General features: G+C 43.8%; 1 protein-coding gene across 1 annotated transcript; it reads right to left on the reverse strand.

Moving 5' to 3' along the window:
- Window positions 1-1,018: 1,018 nt before the first annotated feature.
- LOC310771695 (nucleolar protein 14-like) lies at window positions 1,019-23,301 on the reverse strand (the record flags this gene model as incomplete). Its single annotated transcript, XM_083631930.1, has 7 exons — window positions 1,019-1,129; window positions 7,641-7,771; window positions 8,965-9,244; window positions 9,802-9,933; window positions 10,055-10,177; window positions 22,877-23,014; window positions 23,215-23,301. 7 exons carry the CDS (start codon window positions 23,299-23,301, stop codon window positions 1,019-1,021), a joined length of 1,002 nt encoding a protein of 333 aa, XP_083488056.1.
- Between the last annotated feature and the right edge of the window lie 1,527 nt (window positions 23,302-24,828).

Genomic DNA, 24,828 nt, shown 5'->3' on the forward strand with positions numbered 1-24,828 from the left:
GGTGTCTTTGGCAGCGGTCTGCTCCAGGTTGGCCCGATCCGATCCTGGTGACACAAACAGCCACAAAGATCATCACACTTCACATCATCAAAGATCGTCACACTTCACATCATCTGTGATAGAGAATAAATTAAAGTAAGAGTTCTTGAGATTCGGCTTACTTGATTATATTTAATATGATTTAAGGTCTCATGAGATGAAGAGAATGCCACTAGCCCAATAGAGAGCCAAAGTGAAACGTCACTTCCTGCTTTCTCCCTGTACCAGCGCTGAAAAAATTATGAATGGAGAATAAGGTTACTTTTTTGATCCCGTTTGAATTGGGCCACGGGGTGCCAACGTTAATTTTGTCAATTTAAAACATAACTTTGCATGTAAAGAAAGTCGCAGTTTGATGTCAAACTGAAACGTAGGGGTTAGTTTGGTATAAAAACTACATAGCTCTTGGAAGCTTGTGGCATGTGACATCACTTAGGTGACTGTATGTGTATGTGGTCTTTCTGATTTACAACTTCTAGTGAAACAGTTTGGAACAGAACTCATGGACCACATCCAAACCTTTGACTGGTAGTGTACAGTATGTCATGTGAGAACTCACGGCAGAAATATACCCGATATTGGGTTCATGATTTGATACAACCACGATACAATGTAATCAATAAAAGTTGAAGAGCGTGGTGCAGGTTAAACAGTTGTATGAATTAACATTTTGGGCTCATGATTAGTATGAAAATACCCCATAAAACAATTATGCACAAAAAGTCCATAAATAATAATAATTAAAAAAAAGACCAGGTATGCTATATTACATTCATATCATAAAAATATTCACTTAGGCTATTTGAAAGAAGGAGATGTGTGGAAATTTAATTTGAGCCCATCACAATTCAAAATGTGTTTTGAGGGAGATAATTTCACTGGACTTCTGGTCCGGGAGATTTTAATTTGTCAGACTTTGATTAAAGCACCCCCCCCCCCCCCCTTCCCTAACTTAATTTAATGTAACTTAATTATGAGACTAAAAGAGAGTGAGCATACCCGATTTGGCCGATACAGCCCAAAACTCTGCCTGCATCTCTGTTGCCATCCTGATGGCGTCTTTCTCTGTCATGTGCCGTTCCTCTGAGGGCTGAAGGAGAAGACAATGAGGTCAAAGCAGAAAATGATAGAATCTGCTCAAACGAAAATATAAAAAACTGGTAACATTCATTGCAAGTGATCAAAAATCATCCATACACTCACCAGCAGGTCACTCTTGGTGAAGATGAAACACGATCCAGGCTCATTTTCTCTCATGGCCTCCTCTAACCACTGCCTGGGTGGATGAAATCAATTCACATTTCTGGATTTCAAAACTCACTTTCTGGCCCATCCTTAACAAGACATTTCAGAACCATCATCAACCAAAAAGCGTGTGACAGTGTACCCTCTGACCCTTGACACCTGTCACATAAGCCACGACTTTTGAGAGAGAGAGAGAGAGAGAGAGAGGATAAGAAGAGACGAGAGTGAAACAGACAGAGCAGAGCTGTGTGTGTGTGTGTGTGTGTGTGTGTGTGTGTGTGTGTGTGTGTGTGTCCAGGTGATTGGCAGCTGCAGCATGACGTCAGGTTGCATCCCCTTAAAGTAGGATCACCCTGTACTCCAGTGATACTCAACTGGCCACATGCGGCCCGCGGGTGCCCCCTGTGTGGCCCCCGATGGAATTGCAATTTTTTTTTTTTACAGTGCACCTGAACGCAACATGCAAGATACCCGCTGAATAAGTGTCCAAATGTTCATGTCATTCTGGCCAATACTCACACTTCTGTTATAGCATTTCAGTCTGGAATATGGAATATGTTTCAATAATCTATGATTTAGCTGCTAAATTGTCAAATACCGCCGTCTGCTCGCTACCTAGGCACTTATGTATGTTCTTAACCTAAGTAACTATCTGGTGTGCACAACATTGTCAGACTAAACTCCGTCTGACACCTACAATCCGCTACAGAAAAATTTATATTGATTGTTTATTAACTGGCCCCTGGCCTTCTATCATTTCACGAAAGTGGCCCCCGGGCAAAGCAAGTTGAGTATCCCTGCTGTACTCTCTCACTATTGATGATTGATTAACTACTGATGCATGTTTTTCACACAGCCCCCTGCTGCACCGTGTTGGAGCCTGACACACTGACGACATCCATTGACTATGAATGGACTGTGGGGGAGGGGGGGGGGCTGCAGGCAGGCACACTAGTGCACTGTAAAGAACTCAGGGCAGCCCGGCTAGCTCAGTCGGTAGAGCATGAGACTCTTATGGCTCATTTCCACCACATATAACAGCACAGTACAGCTCCACTCTATCTGGTATTACTCGGCTCTACTTGATATAGACTCTGTTTCCATAGCAAGTTTACTTGCCTCCGCCCACACCTGGTCGTCAATGGGACCGCATATCTGCCCTCCGCCCATTGCCGAAGTAGGCTATAAGTATAACGTTAAAATGAAATCAATACACGGAACTTTTAAACTGATTATGAAATACTGGTGCCTCTAAATGACCTACAGTGTACATGGGCAAATGTGACAATCGGCTAGGAGAATGGATATCACTTTGTTGTTACTCAAACTCACATGCATGCACTGCACGGGGACGGGGACGGGAGAGGCGCTACGAGGAGAACCCTAGCGGCAGCTCAACAGGCAAGACCCGCGGCTTGGCCTGCGGCCTAGCAGAGGCAACTACAAAGGGCTTCCCGAGGAGCGCATGTTAAAGCTGAGCAAGGAGATCGATTTTATTTCACCAGCGCCGAAGGCAGCAACACAAAAGACTGATGGAAATAACATAATATAAGAGAAGGTAAGCCCCCACTAAACTGGTATGCAGCGCTGCATTGACAGTCAGTAGGATAGACAGTAAACACGATTCTGCCTGACCAATCAGTCGTCTACAATGTTTTCACGTCACCGTATGAACCCGGGTTCGCAGAATAGAACCCCGACGAGGCAGGGACCAAAAGTAGCACGACTCAGCCTCAAATCTAACCGGGCTGGGCCGGGTTTTACCGGTGGGATGAGACCATTTATCGAGTCGAGCGGAGCGGGACCGCGCTACTAGCTGCGGTGGAATTGGGCACTTTACACGAGGACGGTTTCCTATGGAAACGGGGAATTATTTTATCGTTAGTGCCCGTTAAGACGGCGACGGCGAATTTGCGCTTAGGAAACGACACATTTTAAAACCACCCTCCAGAGTGAAATTGTTGGTGACGCTCCCCGCTGAGCGCTCCATGTAATCGCTTTGAGACGGCTCATTTCAGGAACTCTGACGTGCCTGCACAGGCGACACACGCCATAGCCGTGCGCGAGTTGGCAACCAAATAAAACGTCAGTATGAATGAAGTTTGGCAACATTCAGAATTAAGCTACACTGCGGCCAACTTCAGTTACATGTTCATAACGTTACTGCTGCGAGGAGCCGATGGCTGTACCCGGTCGGCATTTAACGTTAGTTACAAAAGCACGTCGACAGTGTTTTCTCACTGCCAGTAGCCTACAGTAGGGTTTGACAGATAGCTAGTCCGACAGCACAGTCTGACTGTGCTGCGCTGACCGGGAGCCTCCCGGTCCTCGCTGCTAGTTAAAGATTTCCAATAGGCGTTATTCTGATAAACTGGTCACATTAGGAGTGGGCTATACAGAGGTCAAAAACACTTTTTTGGTCATTTTTATTAGGTCTCAGTTTTTTTTTATTCCATTTGACCTATCTCAACATGAAATGACAAAAATTTTGGCCTGGGGTTCAAGAAAAAAGTGTGCAGGGCACAAATCCTAGATGACCACCGTTTTCCCTGAAAAATCACATTTTTAGCCATAACTTTGTCATTTTTGGGTCTTTTTACTTGGTTTTAGTGTCTAACCCTATGTTTTTGAGGTCAAGCAATCTATGTATGCATCTAGAAATAGTTACAAAGTATCAGATATTGAGTTAATACCTTTTTTGACCAAATTTACCTATTTTTTCACCTTAATTAGCATAGTTCACTAAACATAAACATTATGTTCAATTTCAGGGGCATTGCTTAAAACATAACAGTTTTCTCCTATAAAGTCCCAGGCTCTTGAAACTGCCACAGGCACAATCTGCTGCCCGATAGTGTCCTGGATGTCATCAGTGCCAGGTGGTCGCTGCCAAATTTAATCTCCGGTACCAACGTGCATCAGGTGATCCACACGGAAGGTTCCATCCCCATTATCATCCAGGTAAAACCCAATATACCCTCATCCCAAATGACAGCAAGTAATTGGTTGGGCTGGAGCATAGGTTCTTCCTGAGAGATCCCCTCTGCCTTTCTGGCTCCTCCTCCTCACAAGGAAATACCACCTCAGCTTGGTAATCATCCCCGAGGAGCACAATTAGGTTCTCAATCATCTCTTTTTCTGATAACTCTCTGGTATTGGATCACTTGCCTCAAGTAAGCCTTCAGCTCAGGTGACTTCATAAGGACAAGTGCCTTCACTTCATTAAGTAGTGACAGATGTAATAGGGCCTATTACATCTATTAAATAGGCCCTCCATGTTCTTTGCACTTCACAAGAAGTTTTCAACAAAATCATTGGCCCTCACTTTCTTTTGCAGGTTCTCTCTCAACCCGTTTCTTCTTCTCTTTCTGTTTGTTACTCCATGTCACTTCCATTGCATCTAGGTGTTTAAGGACAGATGTGGTTGACTGCTCAACTTCACTGCCATGTCTATCTGTTAGCATAAAGGTCATCTTTGATCCCCTTTGCCTTGAACATCCTATGTGAGTGTTGGGCTGACTGGGCAGCAAGATATCCACACTTGGTCAAGTACCTCTCTGCATTCAGGTTGTTTGTGGGCAGGTTTTTCCATTGGTCTGCAGTCAGTGTATAGAGAGGAGTTGCTCATGCAGCATCAGGATCAACATCCTAATACTCATGTTTGCGCTGCAATTCCACTCCTTTCGCGGCCTGGACACACATCTCTCCAAGAAGAAGGTGATCGAGATCACTTTGTGGAGCATTGTCTTCCATTTTTATATTTTTAGGCTCTCAGCTGTCAGCAAGGTCACTGCAGAGCTTGGGAAGCATGTCAAGCAGCAAATCCTGGCTTGCTATCTCAACGCAGTTGAGGAAGGGCATTGTCACCCTGTACGTAAAATTAGCAAGTGCTTTGAATCCTGCTATTATGAAGTCATTCTCAAGGTAAATGTTGCATGCTCGAACAAGAAGATTATTTAGCAGTGTCTCAAGTAGCTGTTTGATGTAGGGAATGCAATCATAGACTGCACCTGCCTCGTATCCAAGTCTAGTAAAGCATCTCTCTTTGTAGAGGCTAAATGACTTCTGTACCCCAGCTTCCTCTAGAATCAAGTCAAACTGTTGTGCTAGGGTTGTGCTGTTGTCTTCCCATCTCCCTCATGTGATTACAGTAATGTTGACTTATGACAGCGGATGGCCTATTTAACAATAAAATTCACCATACAGTATTTTGTAGTGAAATAAGTTAAATGTTGTGAAATGTTGGTAATAATTAGCAGTGTAGGGTTGCTATTAATATTATTATGGTATGTCAAATTTAATCTTTTTCTATAAATATTAGGTCTACGGGCATGGTTCAAAATTGAGGTAAAGAAGGGTAAATCTGGTCAAAAGTATGTATTAACTCAATATATGATGGTTTGTGACTACTTCTAGATGCATAAATAGATTGCTTGACCCCCAAAACATAGGGTTAGACACCACAACCAAGTAAAAAGACCCAAAAATGACAAAGTTGTGAAATGTGATTTTTCAGGGAAAACGGTAGTCATCTTGGATTTGTGCCCTGCACACTTTTTTCTTGGACCTGAAGCCAAAAATCTTGTCATTTCATGTTGAGATAGGGCAAATGGAATACAAAAAAACTGAGACCTAAGCAAAACAAGAAATGACCCATTTATAGCCCACTCCTAGTCACATATACCGTATGTTACATTCTCACCCGACAAATATTAAAACTTTAAAACAGTTTGGTTTTTTTTTTGCTTGAAAAAAGCTTTTTGGCAAGTCTAAATGACTGCGGTAGGCATACTCTACTTCCGCGTTTAAAACTGGAAAGACGATTACGAAATGACGTCATGCAGAACGTCCTTGCATGGGCAAAGAATAAGGTGATCACACTGCCACCTGGCGACCTGGCATGTACATTACGGCGTTTTAAAAATTCAACAGCGCTCATGTAAACAGGGAGAAGGTGTGAAGGAGAAGGTGTGAAGGAAACGCTATTGTGTCGTTTCTTTCAGAAACTGTCCTCGTGTAAAGGGCCCCTTAATCTCAGGGTCGTGGGTTCGAGCCCCACGGAGCACAATGGAACTAAGCCTCTGGGCTTTACTGTGTTAGCGGCCATGTAGACACAACCCGCTTATATCATTGACTCATGTGGTGACAAACCTGCGCCCACCTCTCTCTCACGAGAGCCAGGCGGAGCAAGTCGGACAACTTTTCTAACCATCATGCAACGGGCCAAGCAAGGCGCTGGTCGAATCTGCGCAGAACCTGCTCATCTCAAACGAGCCTATTATCTAACCAGTAACACCATCAGATGTGTGACTATGATCTGTAGCTAGCCTATAGGTTGTTTGCAACCACAGGATTCCGATGACGCCGATGACATCACTGGGGGGCAGCTCTCCCAGAGCTACTATGGAGAATGGAGGAAAGTGAGTATGCAAGAGGGTTGGATGCCGCTCCGCGCTGCAGGTATCAGCAGAAGACTGCAAAACATATAGGATATGATCCATTAGGGATGCACGATATATCGGCGATCATATCAGTATCGGCAGATGTTAGTCAGTTATCGGTATCAGCCAACATTTTCACATGGAGAGGAAACAATGCAGTAAATCTATGATTTATGGGCTTTTTCAAATGTTTTGGAAATAAATAAATGCATTACTTTTTCAAATTCAGTGTTTACATGTGTTTTTCACTATGTACCAAATTTTATTATTGTAAAAATTTGTTTTTTATACGAGGGATCAGCCGAGCAGCATTTTGGTAAACAAACTGCGTCACTGGGTGGCAACGGCAATGGAACCCTATGGAGCCCAAGTGGCGCGAGGCTTGAGTGTCTGCTCTAGCCGGCTTGACTCTGTTTACATTTTAAAAACTCGACAGTTCACACAACTTTAACACGACATGCATATATTATACATCAAACTCTTGAGCTATTTCTGCTCTCACTCAGAATGTCAAAATATAAGCGATGTGGTGTATAGTTTTTGAGATATTAACGTTTGTTTGGCACAACTCATACTATTAACTGCCGCGGGGTTCCACATTTCTGGGTGTCAATTGACGTCACGCTGATTTGTCCTATAGAGATCATATCGACATTGGTAAATATCGGTTATCGATCCCCGGCCGAGTCATACCAAAGACTATAAAAATGGGACCCATTTGCCTCCCTGCTTGGCACTCAGCATCAAAGGGTTGGAATTGGGGGGTTAGATCACCATATGATTCCCGAGCGCGGCGCACGCTGCCGCTCACCGCTCCCCCAGGGGATGGGTCAAATGCGGAGAACAAATTTCACACATTGTGTGACAATCAGTGGGACTTTACCTTTACATATTTGACATGTGCGCTCCACATACCTGCAGTTTGAGCTCGTTGCCCACAGCCAAGCTGGGGTGGTTGCACTTCTGAGCCCTGGCCAGTATGAGGCGCTGGTTGTCGGGGGAGTGGCCGTGGAGCAGATCCTCCAGGTCACTGTAGCACTCTGGGGCTGCGAGAGGAGCGGACACAGCATGTGAGCAAAGCAGATGGATCAGTGCATTCTGATGTTCAGGATAAATACCTTCTCTAAAAATAAAATAAATAAATAATATAAATAAAATACACACTCATCTGAAAAGTCTCTGTTTGTGACGCTTGTGAAGATAAACATGGTTCAGAAGTCAGTCCTATGGTCCTAGGGTTTTAAAAGACCCACCAGTTGTTAAGCAAATAACCTAAACATTATGGCAGGAGATGATAAGCCTCCAAACATTTTAACAAAATTCAATTTAAATTAAATTCACAGCAACAAATTAGCACGCAAATGTCTTGGTGTGCTTGAGTTCCTGCGCTGGCCTGCTACAGCAATTTACAGCTGTTTACCTGACTGCTATTAAGTTTATTTTTGGCTGGACCGCAACAGCAGGGCAGCCCTACAAACTGAATGTGAGTGACTGAAGTCACACCATTGATTGGTCGTGGCACGTGGTTTGCGACAGTTGGCGCACTGTAAGCGCTGCTAATTAGTAGAGTGTGTAGATCGCTAGCTGCTAGTCATTAGCTACAGATTGCTAGCTGACAGGAACACCACAGGATCAAACCCATCTCAAGTTTTCTGCCCCGGAGCATTTTAACGTTGCCAAGCCAGAGGACTGGCTGGATTGGAAACAAAAAAATGTCAAGGTACCAAACACCACAATGCCCACAGCCACTGATCAACATCAGTCAGTCTAATGCAGGGGTTTTCAAAGTGGGAGGCGGGCCTCCCCAAGGGAGCTTTGAGCAGTTTCTGGGGAGGCTCAGTGAATGGAATTGAAAACATATTACTACCGTACATTATTTATCAAAAGGAGATCACATAGCCTACTATAGAATAGCCTAAATGTGTGTGATTTGATTAAAGAGATACTGTAGTTTTGTGGATTTTACTTGTTTTATCCCACTTTTCCACAGTCAGAAACAAATAAATGCATTCAGACAGACCTTTTTTATGTATTTGGTGTCTGAAGTATGTCAAACAGCAATATCAGGCTATTGGCACAATTGTTGAGTGTTGGATCAATAATCCCATAGGCATCCAGGAATTGAGAGAGGCACATCTTTTTCCAAGCTTTGTCTGGGGGGAGGCCCACAGTCTCAGACTTTGAAAACCCCTGGTCTAATGGGTTCTTTGAACATCTGTGTGTGTGTGACAGCAGTTACCAGTGAATGTGTAGGGCAGCTCTGCCTTAGCCGCCTCCTGCTGGGCCTTCCTCTCCTCTGTGGTCAGACTCTTTCGTGGCTTGGTGCCGCTCTCTTTCTCCTTCTGTCCATTCCCCCTCATCCTCGCTCTCTCGCTCAGAGTCCGGGTCCGAGTGACCATCCTCTTCCTCACTGCTGCCCTCCTCCTCTTCATCTGCATCTTCACCGTCATCCTCTCCCTCTGATTCCTCCTCCTGACTACTCTCCCCCTTCTCATCATCCTCACCTTCATCCTTGTTCTCTGACCCCTCATCAATGTTCAATTTTCCATCCTAGAGATAAAAAAGAAAAGAAAATTAAATTCATTCTGCATCAACATATAAATGGATAAAAAAAGTGACAACAGAGAAAACATTGGTTCTTTAACAGATAATCATTATTCTGATATTTTGTAGATTATGGCTGGGTATTGCCACTGATTTCCCGAGACGATATGATTCTGTTACACAAGGTCTCAATTCGATTTGACCAATTTTGCTTGGATATGAAATTCACAAAGAACTAATGCTGTAAATTGTACAAGCAGCCCTCTAATCTGGTGCATTATTAAAAATATGAATGTTTACAGATGTTTACGAGACCTCATTGCACTAAGAACTGAACCATGCGAGTCTAATGGGGTTAAAGCTTCAAGCATCCAGGGGAAAAGGCATTCTATTCAAAGATCAATATTGGGATTCATTAATCAATAGCAGTTCTTTCAAATGAATATCGATTCGTATCAGATTTTTTTTTTAACCCAGCACTATCGTAGATCAATAGATAAACTACGCAAATACATCACATGTTGCGTCTTACCTGATAGGCCAGGATCTTTTTGTCATCCTTATCCAGGATGAAGCCATCGTTGAGGTCGTCAGCAGACATGTGGATCTGACTCTGTGCTTTCTCCTCTCCCACATCTCCCGTCATCCTCCTCAGACGGTCGGCCTGGAGAAAATAACCGCATGGATGGAAACCAAATCACAAGGCAGAAGATACCTACTATAACGCGGAGCATGAAAACAAGTTCACAAAACAACAGGATAGGTACAATGTTGCGTTTCCAGACCTCCAGTTTGTGCAGCCGCTCCCTCTCCTCCCTGGCCACTTCCTCCGGGGTCTTCATCTTCTCCGAGGGCTGAACCTTCATCTCAAAGCCCAGCTCCCTCACCATCAGGTCATGCTCCTCCAGCTGGGAAGCACAGAGGGAAGGGCGAGAAAAAACACGGGAGGAATGATATCAATAAACATACTGGTCTGAGACTGTGGTGAAGGCTACTCTATGTGTAACAGAATGTCAGGTCAATAAACAGGGTTCATTTTCCAAAGTCAAATTGTTTATTATTTCACTTTTTCATCACATTAAATCAGATGTTATTATGCTATAAACAACCAAAATGCATAAAGTCATGCAGATACTGAAATTGTTGGTGACGCTCCCCGCTGAGCGCTCCATGTAATCGCTTTGAGACAGCTCATTTCAGGAACTCTGACGTGCCTGCACAGGCAACACACGCCATAGCCGTGCGCGAGTTGGCAACCAAATAAAACGTCAGTATGAATGAAATTTGGCAACATTCAGAATTAAGCTACACTGTGGCCAACTTCAGTTACATGTTCATAACGTTACTGCTGCGAGGGGCCGATGGCTGTACCCGGTCGCCATTTAACGTTAGTTACAAAAGCACGTCGACAGTGTTTTCTCACTGCCAGTAGCCTAACTACAACAGTAGGGTTTGACAGATAGCTAGTCCGACAGCACAGTCTGACTGTGCTGCGCTGACCGGGAGCCTCCCGGTCCTCGCTGCTCGTTAAAGATTTCCAATAGGCGTTATTCTGATAAACTGGTCACATATATGTTACATTCTCACCCGACAAATATTAAAACTTTAAAACAGTTTGGTTTTTTTTTTGCTTGAAAAAAGCTTTTTGGCAAGTCTAAATGACTGCGGTAGACATACTCTACTTCCGCGTTTAAAACTGGAAAGACGATTACGAAATGACGTCATGCAGAACGTCCTTGCATGGGCAAAGAATAAGGTGATCACACTGCCACCTGGCGACCTGGCATGTACATTACGGCGTTTTAAAAATTCAACAGCGCTCATGTAAACAGGGAGAAGGTGTGAAGGAGAAGGTGTGAAGGAAACGCTATTGTGTCGTTTCTTTCACAAAACTGTCCTCGTGTAAAGGGCCCCTTAATCTCAGGGTCGTGGGTTCGAGCCCCACGGAGCACAATGGAACTAAGCCTCTGGGCTTTACTGTGTTAGCGGCCATGTAGACACAACCCGCTTATATCATTGACTCATGTGGTGACAAACCTGCGCCCACCTCTCTCTCACGAGAGCCAGGCGGAGCAAGTCGGACAACTTTTCTAACCATCATGCAACGGGCCAAGCAAGGCGCTGGTCGAATCTGCGCAGAACCTGCTCATCTCAAACGAGCCTATTATCTAACCAGTAACACCATCAGATGTGTGACTATGATCTGTAGCTAGCCTATAGGTTGTTTGCAACCACATGATTCCGATGACGCCGATGACATCACTGGGGGGCAGCTCTCCCAGAGCTACTATGGAGAATGGAGGAAAGTGAGTATGCAAGAGGGTTGGATGCCGCTCTGCGCTGCAGGTATCAGCAGAAGACTGCAAAACATATAGGATATGATCCATTAGGGATGCACGATATATCGGCGATCATATCAGTATCGGCAGATGTTAGTCAGTTATCGGTATCAGCCAAAATTTTCACATTGAGAGGAAACAATGCAGTAAATCTATGATTTATGGACTTTTTCAAATGTTTTGGAAATAAAGAAATGCATTACTTTTTCCAATTCAGTGTTTACATGCGTTTTTCACTATGTACCAAATTTTATTATTGTAAAAATGTGTTTTTTATACGAGGGATCAGCCGAGCAGCATTTTGGTAAACAAACCGCGTCACTGGGTGGCAACGGCAATGGAACCCTATGGAGCCCAAGTGGCGTGAGGCGTGAGTGTCTGCTCTAGCCGGCTTGACTCTGTTTACATTTTAAAAACTGCGACAGTTCACACAACTTTAACACGACATGCATATATTATACATCAAACTCTTGAGCTAATTCTGCTCTCACTCAGAATGTCAAAATATAAGCGATGTGGTGTATAGTTTTTGAGATATTAACGTTTGTTTGGCACAACTCATACTATTAACTGCCGCGGGGTTCCACATTTCTGGGTGTCAAGTGACGTCACGCTTATTTGTCCTATAGAGATCATATCGACATTGGTAAATATCGGTTATCGATCCCCGGCTGAGTCATACTAAAGACTATAAAAATGGGACCCATTTGCCTCCCTGCTTGGCACTCAGCATCAAAGGGTTGGAATTGGGGGGTTAGATCACCATATGATTCCCGAGCGCGGCGCACGCTGCCGCTCACCGCTCCCCCAGGGGATGGGTCAAATGCGGAGAACAAATTTCACACATTGTGTGACAATCAGTGGGACTTTACCTTTACATATTTGACATGTGCGCTCCACATACCTGCAGTTTGAGCTCGTTGCCCACAGCCAAGCTGGGGTGGTTGCACTTCTGAGCCCTGGCCAGTATGAGGCGCTGGTTGTTGGGGGAGTGGCCGTGGAGCAGATCCTCCAGGTCACTGTAGCACTCTGGGGCTGGGAGAGGAGCGGACACAGCATGTGAGCAAAGCAGATGGATCAGTGCATTCTGATGTTCAGGATAAATACCTTCTCTAAAAATAAAATATATAAATAATATAAATAAAATACACACTCATCTGAAAAGTCTCTGTTTGTGACGCTTGTGAAGATAAACATGGTTCAGAAGTCAGTCCTATGGTCCTAGGGTTTTAAAAGACCCACCAGTTGTTAAGCAAATAACCTAAACATTATGGCAGGAGATGATATCGTCCAAGAAATTAATCCGGTCGGGGTGCTGGTCTATGGTGAAGCGGAGGTGGGGGTTCCAGGTGTTGAGCAGGGTATGAAATTGTAACAGTGATGTGGATGAGCCGTGCCAGATCAGGAAGACGTCATCGATGTATCTGCGTCACAGGATGATAGAGCTGATGAAAGGGTTAGCGCTGGGGTTGTATACAAAATCTTTCTCAAAGGCACCCACGTATAGATTTGCTATACTGGGGGCCGCGGCGCAGCCCATAGCGACCCCCGAGGTCTGGAGATAATAGTCCCCGTTGAAGACGAAGTAGTTGTAGACAAGACTAATTTCAGCCAGAGAGGCTATGAGCTTATTGGGGGGGGGGGATATCTGTTGTTCTCCTGGTCAGTGTGTGTTATCTATTATCTATTACAGCGTGAAGCGCGCTGGATTCATACCATCAACACAGTCAGCCCACATGGACTTAACCAGGACCTTGACCTGGGGTGCTTTATTTAATTGTGTTGTATTTAATTATGATATTGTTGCCCGGGTCCATATGTTGTGTTCTGCTGTGCCCCCCCCCCTGTTTTTCCTCCCTAGCCTATAACTTATAGCATATAGCCTATAGACTGTTTCTACATCTATCTGCTGCAACCATTATTGTCTATTTATTATTACTGGTGTATGATGTTGCTATCCTCCGTTGCTTTAATAAGGCCCATCCTATATTGTGATGTCATAGCACTGCCCACCATACGTCATCCCAACTGACTTGTGCCACGTATTTGCCTTATATACACAGGTGCGGCGGCCGACGCCCAGCTAACACTGTAGTAACATTGAAGATATATTCTGTTTTGTAACTGCTTGCACACAGATACTTCGTATTAAATATTGCCTTAAAAACTCCAAGTAGCTCCACCTTTTTTCACTTTGTATACCATTGCAATGCATGAAGTCATGCAGATACAGGCAGCAGCTTCAGTTAACGTTCACATGAAACATCAGAATGGGTATTTCTGAAAGTGCTGCTTTCCTGGGATTTTCACACACAACGGTCTCTCGAGTTCACACATAATGGTGCGGAAAAACAACAGCTGTGGTGAGCAGAAAAGCATCCCAGAATGCAACACGTCAAACCCTTAACTCATTGAGTGCCAAGGACGGACATGTTCGTCATTTCAAATAGTAACGTAGAGTGCCAAGGACGGACATGTTCGTCAATTGCGTTTTTTGACGGTGGGGCGTCGATCAAAGCCTTCTGCCTCTGATGTACAAATATTATAGCTATTGGATGTGTCTAACCTATTTTACAGAACCCTTAGGTGGCGACAGTGCTCTCCACATAACAGAAAGGCAAGGAAAAAACAAAGAAGAAGTCGTTATGGAAACGGAAATCCCATCGCATCCGTATGCATCGATATGCTGAAGCACGTTACTGCAGCTGTGCCTGCAGCAGCCAATCTGCTCCCACAATTGAGCCGCTCCGTGTCGGTTGCGACAGCACATCTGCACATCCACACCGTGGAGTTGTTATTATTCTCAACTGGAAGCATCGTTGCCGGTGACAAACACACGCGGAACGCTGTAAAAAAGCCTGGCTGTTCCGCACCCTTCACTGTGCGCACAGCAAACTCAGCAGAGAGCCACCACAGACAGGAGGAGGAGTGTGCAGTTGAGGCGAGGCGGGGCGGGGCGGGGGGGGGGGGGGGCACGCAGAGCAGCACGCAACACCCAGACAGACCCAGGCAGCAGGACAGGATTGACAAACGCAAGCCAGAATATCCGATACCCACCAGCAGCAAATCAAAACCAGCAAGAAGCTGCAACCAGCAGCGCACGCAGGGGCCAGCGCTGCTGGTTGTAGCTAAAAATATTATTCTGCCAAACAAAATTCCCTGGCCTAAACTGTTTTATTGAAGGAAATTATTTTTGAGGTGTGACTACATTAGAAAAGATTAGCTTCAGAGTCAGTGATGTGCTTGAAATGATTAATTTCACAAAAGGCCAATTATCTCAGCTTCTAGAAAAAAATTGCTTTTTTTGGATGAATCAAGCTATCTTCTCCGGCTCATAACTAAAGAACGGAAAATGGGATCAATAAACTTTTTTTTGCAGATGATAGAATAGAGTCTCATCGTTCTTTGTGCGTGTTCAGTGTTTACATAGTAATATCACATAATATTCTGTGGGCCTCGAGAAATCACTGAAAACGCTCTGAAACTCTGGCACTGGGAGCGTCCGTTCTCCAAAAGTGGCTGGCACTCAATGAGTTAAAGGAGAATTTCGGGGTTTTTTTTCAACCTGGACCCTATTTTCCACACTGTATGTGTCTAATGCGGTTCCTATACCGGCGACCGAGATGAATATGATACGGACTCGCGGGAGTGCGCGTAGGCCGGCTAATTGTTGTTTAACATGCAGGCCAACCGGCTAAGAGCGGGTTATAATACGGATTCCACTGCATGTTAAGAAGTGGCTTAAGGGACTCATCGTGACATATTCTTTTCAAATTGGTTGAGCACTCACCGAGATAGCCTTGTTTACAGCTCGAGCAATGTGCCCAAACAACTATCAGTGTAACTACACAGTGTAACTACACAGTGTCACTACACAGGGCAATCCTGCACCACATCGTCAATACACGTTCGCTAATAAAACTGCTTGTTTTGCCGTCTGCGGGAAGGCTCAAACTGTCAATAATGTTTGGCAACATGGAAACGACTCTATACATGAGTGAAAAATATCAGTTGTAAGGAATGGTGGTGAGGGTGGGTGCAGCTCAGGTCTAAGGCCTGGTTCCAGGTAGGGCCCAACACAATGGCCTGTCGGCCAGGACAGAAGACAGCAGAGGCTTGGATTCCAACACCAGTAATATTTATTGTGACACCATATGTTGTTGATGCTGCTGGTTCGCTGGTGATAAAGAAAGAACATATTATAAATCCATAGTGATTCAACATAACAATTAACTCCAAACAATTACTAATTATATAATATCCAAATACAGAAATAACTATTAAAGGAACTTAAGCAGTGCAACCAATGATCATAAATTACCAAAGCAAAGTCAACTAAAAGGAAAACTTACTAATCATTTACACAGCAAAGGTGAAGGTGTGGAATCCAGTGGAGGCCAGCCAGCTTGTAAGAGCCATTCATGTCACTGTCTGTTTCTAGTTTTAGCCTACTTTAAGTTTTCCACTGGGTGGCAGTGTGGACAGGTGAGCTGGTGAAGTCTATATTGCACAGGTGTCACAGGTTTGCAATCATGCTTGGGTGATGGGGAGATCACACAGGTTTTTACCGCTTATCAGGATCATTGCAATAGATTCAAGTTACTGTATTATTAATTGTTAACAGAATAGTTTTGCTGCCTGTAAACATCATTAAATGGGAACCTCTCACCCAAACTGTAAACACCGCCTGGACATCAATGTTTTGAAGCGCGTCAAAAACACCTCTCCTACACCCAGCTGAGTGACTAAATGTTGGACCCAGGATAGTCACTACATAAGTAAAAACCTGGATCTCAAACGGACAATGGGAGTCATTTGGACAGTTGGACACACACCTGGATCACAGCAGTGGAAAGGCTGCACTGTTTGTCTGCTGGATCAAGGCAAATCCATCACTAGGCTGAAAAGGAAAGAGCTGGACATTGACTACCTGGCAATGGAGGTCTGGTTAGTGCACACACCTGTATCTGTATCTTGTTTGTCAAGGAGTGATATGCAGCAAGGGGCTGCTTTGAGGATTATGGTGTGCTGCATTCAAGACCATTGTTGACTGTCTATGGATTTATGCAAACGCAAATTCACTTGAAGGAAAGAGTTTATCATTCAACTCATCATGGGCCGTGGTCAGTGCGCAAATCCTCAAACAGCGCAGTATTCCTGTTGGAGCGCCTATTCTCTTAACACATTGAGTGCCAGCCATGTTTTCAATCCTGTGGGTAAGTTGTGCCAGGGGTGTTTTTGACGATTCTGGCTCATTTTACAAACAGCCGAGGATTATTTTCTGTTAAGAATTCATGAACACCAATCATCTAAAAATAACTAATAGAATGTGTGCTTTCTCTGTCTAAAAGAGTTAGTTTGCAGAGTTAGTAGTTATGTAGATATTAGCCGTTGAGTACAGCATGGTTTCAGCGTCTGGAAATTTATTCAGAGATAAATGGCTTTTTGTGAAACAGTCACTTTAACCATTCATTTTTGGCATCAGTAAGACCGTCAGACATTCTAAACAATAGTTTTGAACAGTAATTTCCTCCATAACAACAGGAAACACCCCTCTCATTCAAACTCCTCCCTCCGTGTGTCTTCTCCTCCTTCCTCCTGGCTGTACAGCGGGCGTGTCAGAAGCGCGTTGCTGCTGCCTGCCTGCCTGCCTGTGTGCCTGCCTGCCTGCTTGCCTGCGTGCGGACGCTCCTTGTGCGAGTCAAGATGGGCCGGGGAATGCGTGGGCGATGGGCAGATGTTGATTCTGGCCTTTCTGAGGTGTTTCAAAGTGTGTTTCACGTATAATCTATTTTGCAAATCGCTCTCCGCTCTCTGTGTGCTGCTGCCGGTGCGCGGCCGCTCTCAGGCAAGACAAGTCTTGAATGGATTACTGTAAAATCGCCTCGCCATTTCCTTGAACGGCTTGCTCCAGCGGCAGTTTTTTCTTTGATTTCGGTCGTCTGGGGGAGCACTGTCAACACTTAGTGGGTCGGTAAAATAGATTATACACATTATCTTGCTCCAATAGTGATCTCGAAGATGTAAAAGTTGTTGATTGATGTCCCACCGTCAAAAAAAAAAAATGTTTATGTAAGACGAGTAAACTCGGCTCTGGCACTCAAGCGTTGGATTATGTAAGACGAATTATCTCGGCTCTGGCACTTAACGTGTTAAGTACACAATTGTTGAAAATGCCTGATATGAACTCTGGTCCTGTTGAAAATGGAGTCCCAGGGATTGCAGTGTGATGTGATTGAAAAACGAACGAGAAAGCCTACATTTAAAGGAATCTCAATGATAATTGAAAACCTTCAAAAGGAAAGGAATGCAAGTTTCAAAAAGGCAAGCACAATAAAGACAAAAACCACCACTCTCTTGGCATCAAAGGAAAATGTCTCAGTTGTGCAACAAAATCTGAAAAGGTTCAAAACCCTATGTCAAAATGCCTCTGAACTCCATAATGCATTGCTCACCAGGTTTCCTCCACCTGAGGAGGAGCAGAGGGTACAGGAAGCATGGTTTCATTCAAAAATGGAAGGCAATAATATGTTTGTTGAAGAAATATCAGCATGGTTGAAGGACAATGGAGTTTCACATGGTGATGATGATGGTGGTGATGATGATGATGATGATGGTGGTGGTGATGATGAAAATGCAAAAGTTGAGTGTGAAGATGGAGTTAAGCCTGAAGACAGTGTGTCTCAAACATCAAGCAAACGGTCTTTTGTTTCCAGTGCTTCATCTGCACGCTTAAAGGCAAAGGCAGAGACAGCAGCTTTAATGGTGCAAGCTGCCGCTCTGCAAAGGAAACATGAACTAGAGGCTGAAGAGGAGAAACTGAGGAAAAGAAAGGAGCAACTGGAGCTTGATACACTGTTAGCCGCTGCCGAGGCAAGACTTTCTGTGCTGGAAGGCAGTGATGTTGGAGACAAAGCACATTCAAATGGAATGAATTCCTATGTGAGCAAAGGATTGAAAGAGCAAAAACATGAATTCAACCCAAAGGCAAACAAATTTGTGCCAAAAGGAAATACTCTAGCTTTGGATCAAGGCTCAAGAGCGCCACCTGTTCCATCTATACCTGATGTGCCATCAAACATAAATAAACAGAGATACTTACAGGATGAAGGAAAACATGGAACTTCACAGGCACAGGATACCTCTCTCAAGCCACAGCTACAACAAAACACTGGAATGCATCACCCATCTATATGTGATGTGCACTCAAATACACAAACCCACTTACAGGATCAAGTACAATATGGGGCTTCACAAGCAAAGGATAGCATTCTCGGGTCACAGGCGCAGGCAAAATCTGGAGCATCTCACACACCTACTCAACCAACTCAATTCACTCACCAGTCTCAAAATGTCTTCACAGCCTCAACAGCTGTATCTCTCAGGTCAGTAGCTGAACAGGAGCAACAGATGTTTCAATCTGCACAGAACACTTCACCAGTGCGAAACACTGTTGATCAGGATGTCATTTTTGAAATCATGCAAAGGCAGAATGAAATCACCACAAAGCTAGTTCAACAGCAAATGTCAGCAACATTACCACGAAGAGACCTAACTGTATTTGATGGTGACCCATTGCAATGCATTTCATTTTTCAGGACTTTTGAACATTGTGTTGAACAGAGAACAAGCAGTTATCAAGACTGTTTGTATTTACTGGAACAATACACCAGGGGGCAGCCCAGAGAGCTGGTTCGAAGCTGCTTGCATATGACACCACAGCAAGGATATCAAAGAGCAAAAGATCTTTTGAAAGAACACTTTGGCAATGACCATAGAATAGCAACAGCCTATATGGACAAAGCCTTTGGATGGCCTGTTGTTAAAACAGAGGATGCTCAGGCCTTGCAGGAATTTGCACTGTTCCTCAGAGGATGCTGCAATGCTTTGACAGAGATACAGTACATGGAGGAGATGAACATCCCATCAAACATGAGGCATGTCATTATGAAGTGGCCATACAAGCTACGGGAAAAATGGAGGTCTAACGCATGTGACATACAAGAACGACGAGGCTGCAGGGCTACATTCCCAGATATGGTGAACTTTCTGGAGCGCCAAGTCAGAATCTTGTCTCACCCAATTTTTGGCGACATTTCAGATGCACAACCAAGCACCTTAAGCCAGGCCGTATATAGGAGCAAACCGCTACCCAGGAGCAACATCAAAGGAAGCAGTTTTGCAACAACCATTGCAGCTACCAATCATGCTGTAACCCCTAAGATAGTGCACAACATGTCAAGTCCACCTTTAACATCTAAGGAGTTGTGCTCAGAATCTTGTCTTTACTGTGAAGAACCCCATCCATTATCTCAGTGTTCAAGTCTCAATAACATTTCTCAATGGGAGAAAATTGAATTCCTAAGTGGAAAAGGGATCTGTTTTGGATGCTTGAAGGCTGGCCACATGAGTAAGGAATGCAGAAGTCGTCTTACGTGTGATGAATGCAATCTGAAACACCCGACTATTCTGCATGTCCACAACAAAGACCAAATAAACAAACCCCAGAAAATGTCAGTCAGTAGTGCACTTGTCTCTGTTCAGGCATGTGGTTGTACTGGGGCCGGAGATCAAGACAGCACCCTTTCCATTGTGCCAGTACAGGTTAAATCTAAGAAAGGAGATAAGGTGCTGCAGGCCTATGCCTTCTTAGACCCTGGAAGTACAGCAACCTTTTGTACCAACCGTTTCATAAAGAAGCTAAATTTGCAGGGTACAAAGACAAACATTTTGTTGCGTACTATGGGCCAGGAAAGGCTTGTGGAAAGTCAAATCATTACAGGACTGGAAGTGTCCAAATTGGACAGTAACCAATTCGTGGAGCTCCCAGAGACATTCACGCAGGAAACAATCCCTGTTTCAAAGTACAACATACCTACTCAGCGAGATATTGCAAGATGGGAATATTTGAAAAATATTAGGATCCCAGAATTGGACGCTGATGTGGAAATTTTGATTGGGACAAATGTGCCAAAACTTATGGAACCATGGGAAATAATCCACAGCCAAGGCGATGGACCTTATGCCGTGAGGACCCTATTGGGGTGGGTCGTCAACGGTCCTTTGAGGGGCAATAGTGGTTGTTGTCAGAGAAGCTGCTCAACCATATATGCTAATAAGATATCCATCACCAGACTGGAGGGGCTGTTGGACTTACCCCTTAAAGTGGATGAAATCAACATGTCAAACAACTGGTGCATAAATGAACAGTACATTCAAAGTCTCAAAAGAAAGTTTGAAAGGAAAAGGACTTACAAGGAAGAGGAAGGACACATTCCCTCTATGGATGATAAGCATCGCTGGAAGAATGATGAGAGTAAAACGAATGTCACTAAGGAAGTCTGGTTTGGAAAAGTCAAGGACAAGTGCTGTATGTCTGACTCTGATTGTGGAGACATGGAGAGTGAGGATGGTAAGGACTCAAATGATATGAAGGATTCTTCTGCAGTGGGCTGGACAGAATCCACTGGCTTCAATGCATCCTCCTCCCATGACAACTTGAACTTTCAGAAACAAGCACCTTCATTTGTGGAACAGCAGTGGACGGATGGCTGGAAGGCCGTCTCATCTCCTGAATGGTCAAATGGCAGTTCTCTTTCAGTAACACAACTGAGGGGAATGCTAGCGAACAAAAGGAAAAACAACAATGACCACAGCAACACATTGGATGAGAGGAATTCTGACATCTACATAAACGCCAATGCAGACAGTACAGTCTCAAAAACAGACCCAGATGGCAAGGTGTTGCAGTGGCATAAAGTGAAGCACAAACACAAGGAGAAGGAGAAATCTAAAAGGGACAAAACACAAAGGGAGTGGACTGAGTATGAAGTCTATGACATCAACAACGACAAAGACATTAAGTTGGAGTAGCCCATATATCCAAGCGCTTTCTGCATTAAGAGGCAAAGATTATGACCCAACATTGACTCATGTGTTGGTAACATCTGACTCAGAAGAAAGAAAAGAAACAGATATGTTTAATGTAATTGTGCCTGCGTGCACAATTAGGGGCCGGTGTAAGAGCCATTCATGTCACTGTCTGTTTCTAGTTTTAGCCTACTTTAAGTTTTCCACTGGGTGGCAGTGTGGACAGGTGAGCTGGTGAAGTCTATATTGCACAGGTGTCACAGGTTTGCAATCATGCTTGGGTGATGGGGAGATCACACAGGTTTTTACCGCTTATCAGGATCATTGCAATAGATTCAAGTTACTGTATTATTAATTGTTAACAGAATAGTTTTGCTGCCTGTAAACATCATTAAATGGGAACCTCTCACCCAAACTGTAAACACCGCCTGGACATCAATGTTTTGAAGCGCGTCAAAAACACCTCTCCTACACCCAGCTGAGTGACTAAATGTTGGACCCAGGATAGTCACTACACAGCTTGTGCTACTATGGTTTGCAGCAGAAGGGATTTGCCACAGGTCATGTGACTGGCCTTATTAGCTCTCGGGCTCCGCCCATCCAGAGAGCAGTGAAGGGAAGCAGTGAGGAGGCAGTGGGAGGAATGTGAAATGAGGGGATTTTCCACAATGAGTATTATTCTCCGGGGTTTACTGTGGGACAGAGAAAATGTGCGTATGAAGAGGCGAGAGGAGAGAGAGATAAAGGAGGACAGCACAGCGCTGTTGACGAGAGGTGAAATCCTCCGTGTTGACACAGTGCAAGCTTCCCTGCTACTCTCTCTCTCTCTTTCCTCGCCTGTTCATGCCCATTGTCTCTGTCCGGAGAGTCATTTCCATGTTGCCAAACACTATTGCAGTTTGAACGTGTATTGACGATGCGGTGCAGGATTGCCCTGTGTAGTTACACTGATAGTTGTTTGAGCACATTGCTCGAGCTGTAAACAAGGCTATCTTGGTGAGTACTCGACCAATTTGAAAAGAATATGTCACGATGAGTCCCTTAGACACAAACAGTGTGAAAAAAAAACAAAATTCTCCTTTAAGGCGGATGTCACTTTGGTAGCCGTTTTGGTTACGTTGCATATTCCATAAGAGAACAAGACAACTGACACTATAGACAGCAAATAAAATGGTTGTTGCATTAAATTATTATACAGTATTAAAAAGTAGAACCAAGAAAACTGATCTAGCGATAAATAGATCAGGTTTCCTGGGGCCAATTCTGACTCCATGTTTCTTGATCCAGCAACTGAAACTTTTTTGTTCATTAAGCAGATGAAATGGTGATTGCCGGATCACCGATGTACTTAGAACATCTGGCTGACATATTGGTGCACCCCTACTGGTCTGGTTGTACCTTGGGTTTCTCCTCCTGCTTGTCAGTGCGGTCCACTTTGGGCGTCTTATGCGCCATGAGCGCCTGGATGCTCATCCAGTCGTGGTCCAGCTTCTCCGTCAGCTCCTGCGCCTCCTCCCGCTGCACCTGCCGCTCACACTGAGGAAGACAGACATGTGATGATGAATCATCTGAACCGCAAACCACGTTTTGTCATGGTCCAACTCCTCTAACGAGAGTCTACAAGGTGGACCGTCTTCATTAATACAGATCCAACATAAACAACACGGAAAGGATAGCGTGGACCCAAAGCTGGACTGTCCAGTGTTTCCATCGTCAGGAGCGTGTGAGTGGCTCACCTGTTTGGACTTCTGGATCAGCTCTTCAATGAGCTCCTGCCTGGACTTGGCCCTCTGGCTTCCACCCTCCTGCTGCTCTCCTGACATCTTCTTCCTCAGGAGGCCCCCTCCCCCTCCAAAGTGGGAGGCAGACTTGACTGACCTGTTGCTCCATGGCAAACCTCTTTAGGATTTTGTCCTCTGGTGCCATCTTGGTATCGTACTCTCCAAAACGTCGAACGATGAATTTGTTGGACTTGTCTTTCTGTTTGGATTCCTGCTTGGAATCCAAAATTTGGATTGGAAAATTGGAAAAATTACTCAAAATCATATTTTTCCAAACTTATTGCTGTAGTATAACCAGCAGGAGCCCATTGATGTGTGACATGGTTTTGGTGGGACTACATTGTATAAGAGTGAAGTTATTGAATGATTTCTCCAATACAAATTCACCAAAATTATTCAAAATCATATTTTTCCAAACTTATTGCTGTAGTATAACCAGCTGGAGGCTATTGATGTGTGACATGATTTTGCTGACACTACACAGTATGAGAGTGAAGTTATTGAATGATTTCTCCAATACAAATTCACCAAAATTATTCAAAATCATATTTTTCCAAACTTATTGCTGTAGTATAACCAGCTGGAGGCTATTGATGTGTGACATGATTTTGCTGACACTACACAGTATGAGAGTGAAGTTATTGAATGATTTCTCCAATACAAATTCACCAAAATTATTCAAAATCATATTTTTCCAAAAGTATTGCTGTAGTATAACTAGCAGGAGCCCATTGATGTGTGACATGGTTTTGGTGGGACTACATTGTATAAGAGTGACGTTATTGAATGATTTCTCCAATACAAATTCACCAAAATTATTAAAAATCATATTTTTCCAAAATTATTGCTGTAGTATAACCAGCAGGAGCCCATTGATGTGTGACATGGTTTTGGTGACACTACACAGTATAAGAGTGAAGTTATTGAATGATTTCTCCAATACAAATTCACCAAAATTATTAAAAATCATATTTTTCCAAACTTATTGCTGTAGTATAACCAGCTGGAGGCTATTGATGTGTGACATGATTTTGCTGACACTACACAGTATGAGAGTGAAGTTATTGAATGATTTCTCCAATACAAATTCACCAAAATTATTCAAAATCATATTTTTCCAAACGTATTGCTGTAGTATAACCAGCAGGAGCCCATTGATGTGTGACATGGTTTTGGAGAGACTACATTGTATAAGAGTGAAGTTATTGAATGATTTCTCCAATAAGAATTCACCAAAATTATTCAAAATCATATTTTTCCAAGCTTATTGCTGTAGTATAACCAGCAGGAGCCCATTGATGTGTGACATGGTTTTGATGACACTACACAGTATAAGAGTGAAGTTATTGAATGATTTCTCCCATACAAATTCACCAAAATTATTAAAAATCATATTTTTCCAAAATTATTGCTGTAGTATAACCAGCAGGAGCCCATTGATGTGTGACATGATTTTGGTGACACTACACAGTATGAGAGTGAAGTTATTGAATGATTTCTCCAATAAAAATTAACCAAAATTATTCAAAATCATATTTTTCAAAACGTAGTGGTGTAGTATAACCAGCA

This window comes from Poromitra crassiceps (genome assembly GCF_964638095.1).
Source record: "Poromitra crassiceps genome assembly, chromosome: 2".
Taxonomy (NCBI): domain Eukaryota; kingdom Metazoa; phylum Chordata; class Actinopteri; order Beryciformes; family Melamphaidae; genus Poromitra; species Poromitra crassiceps.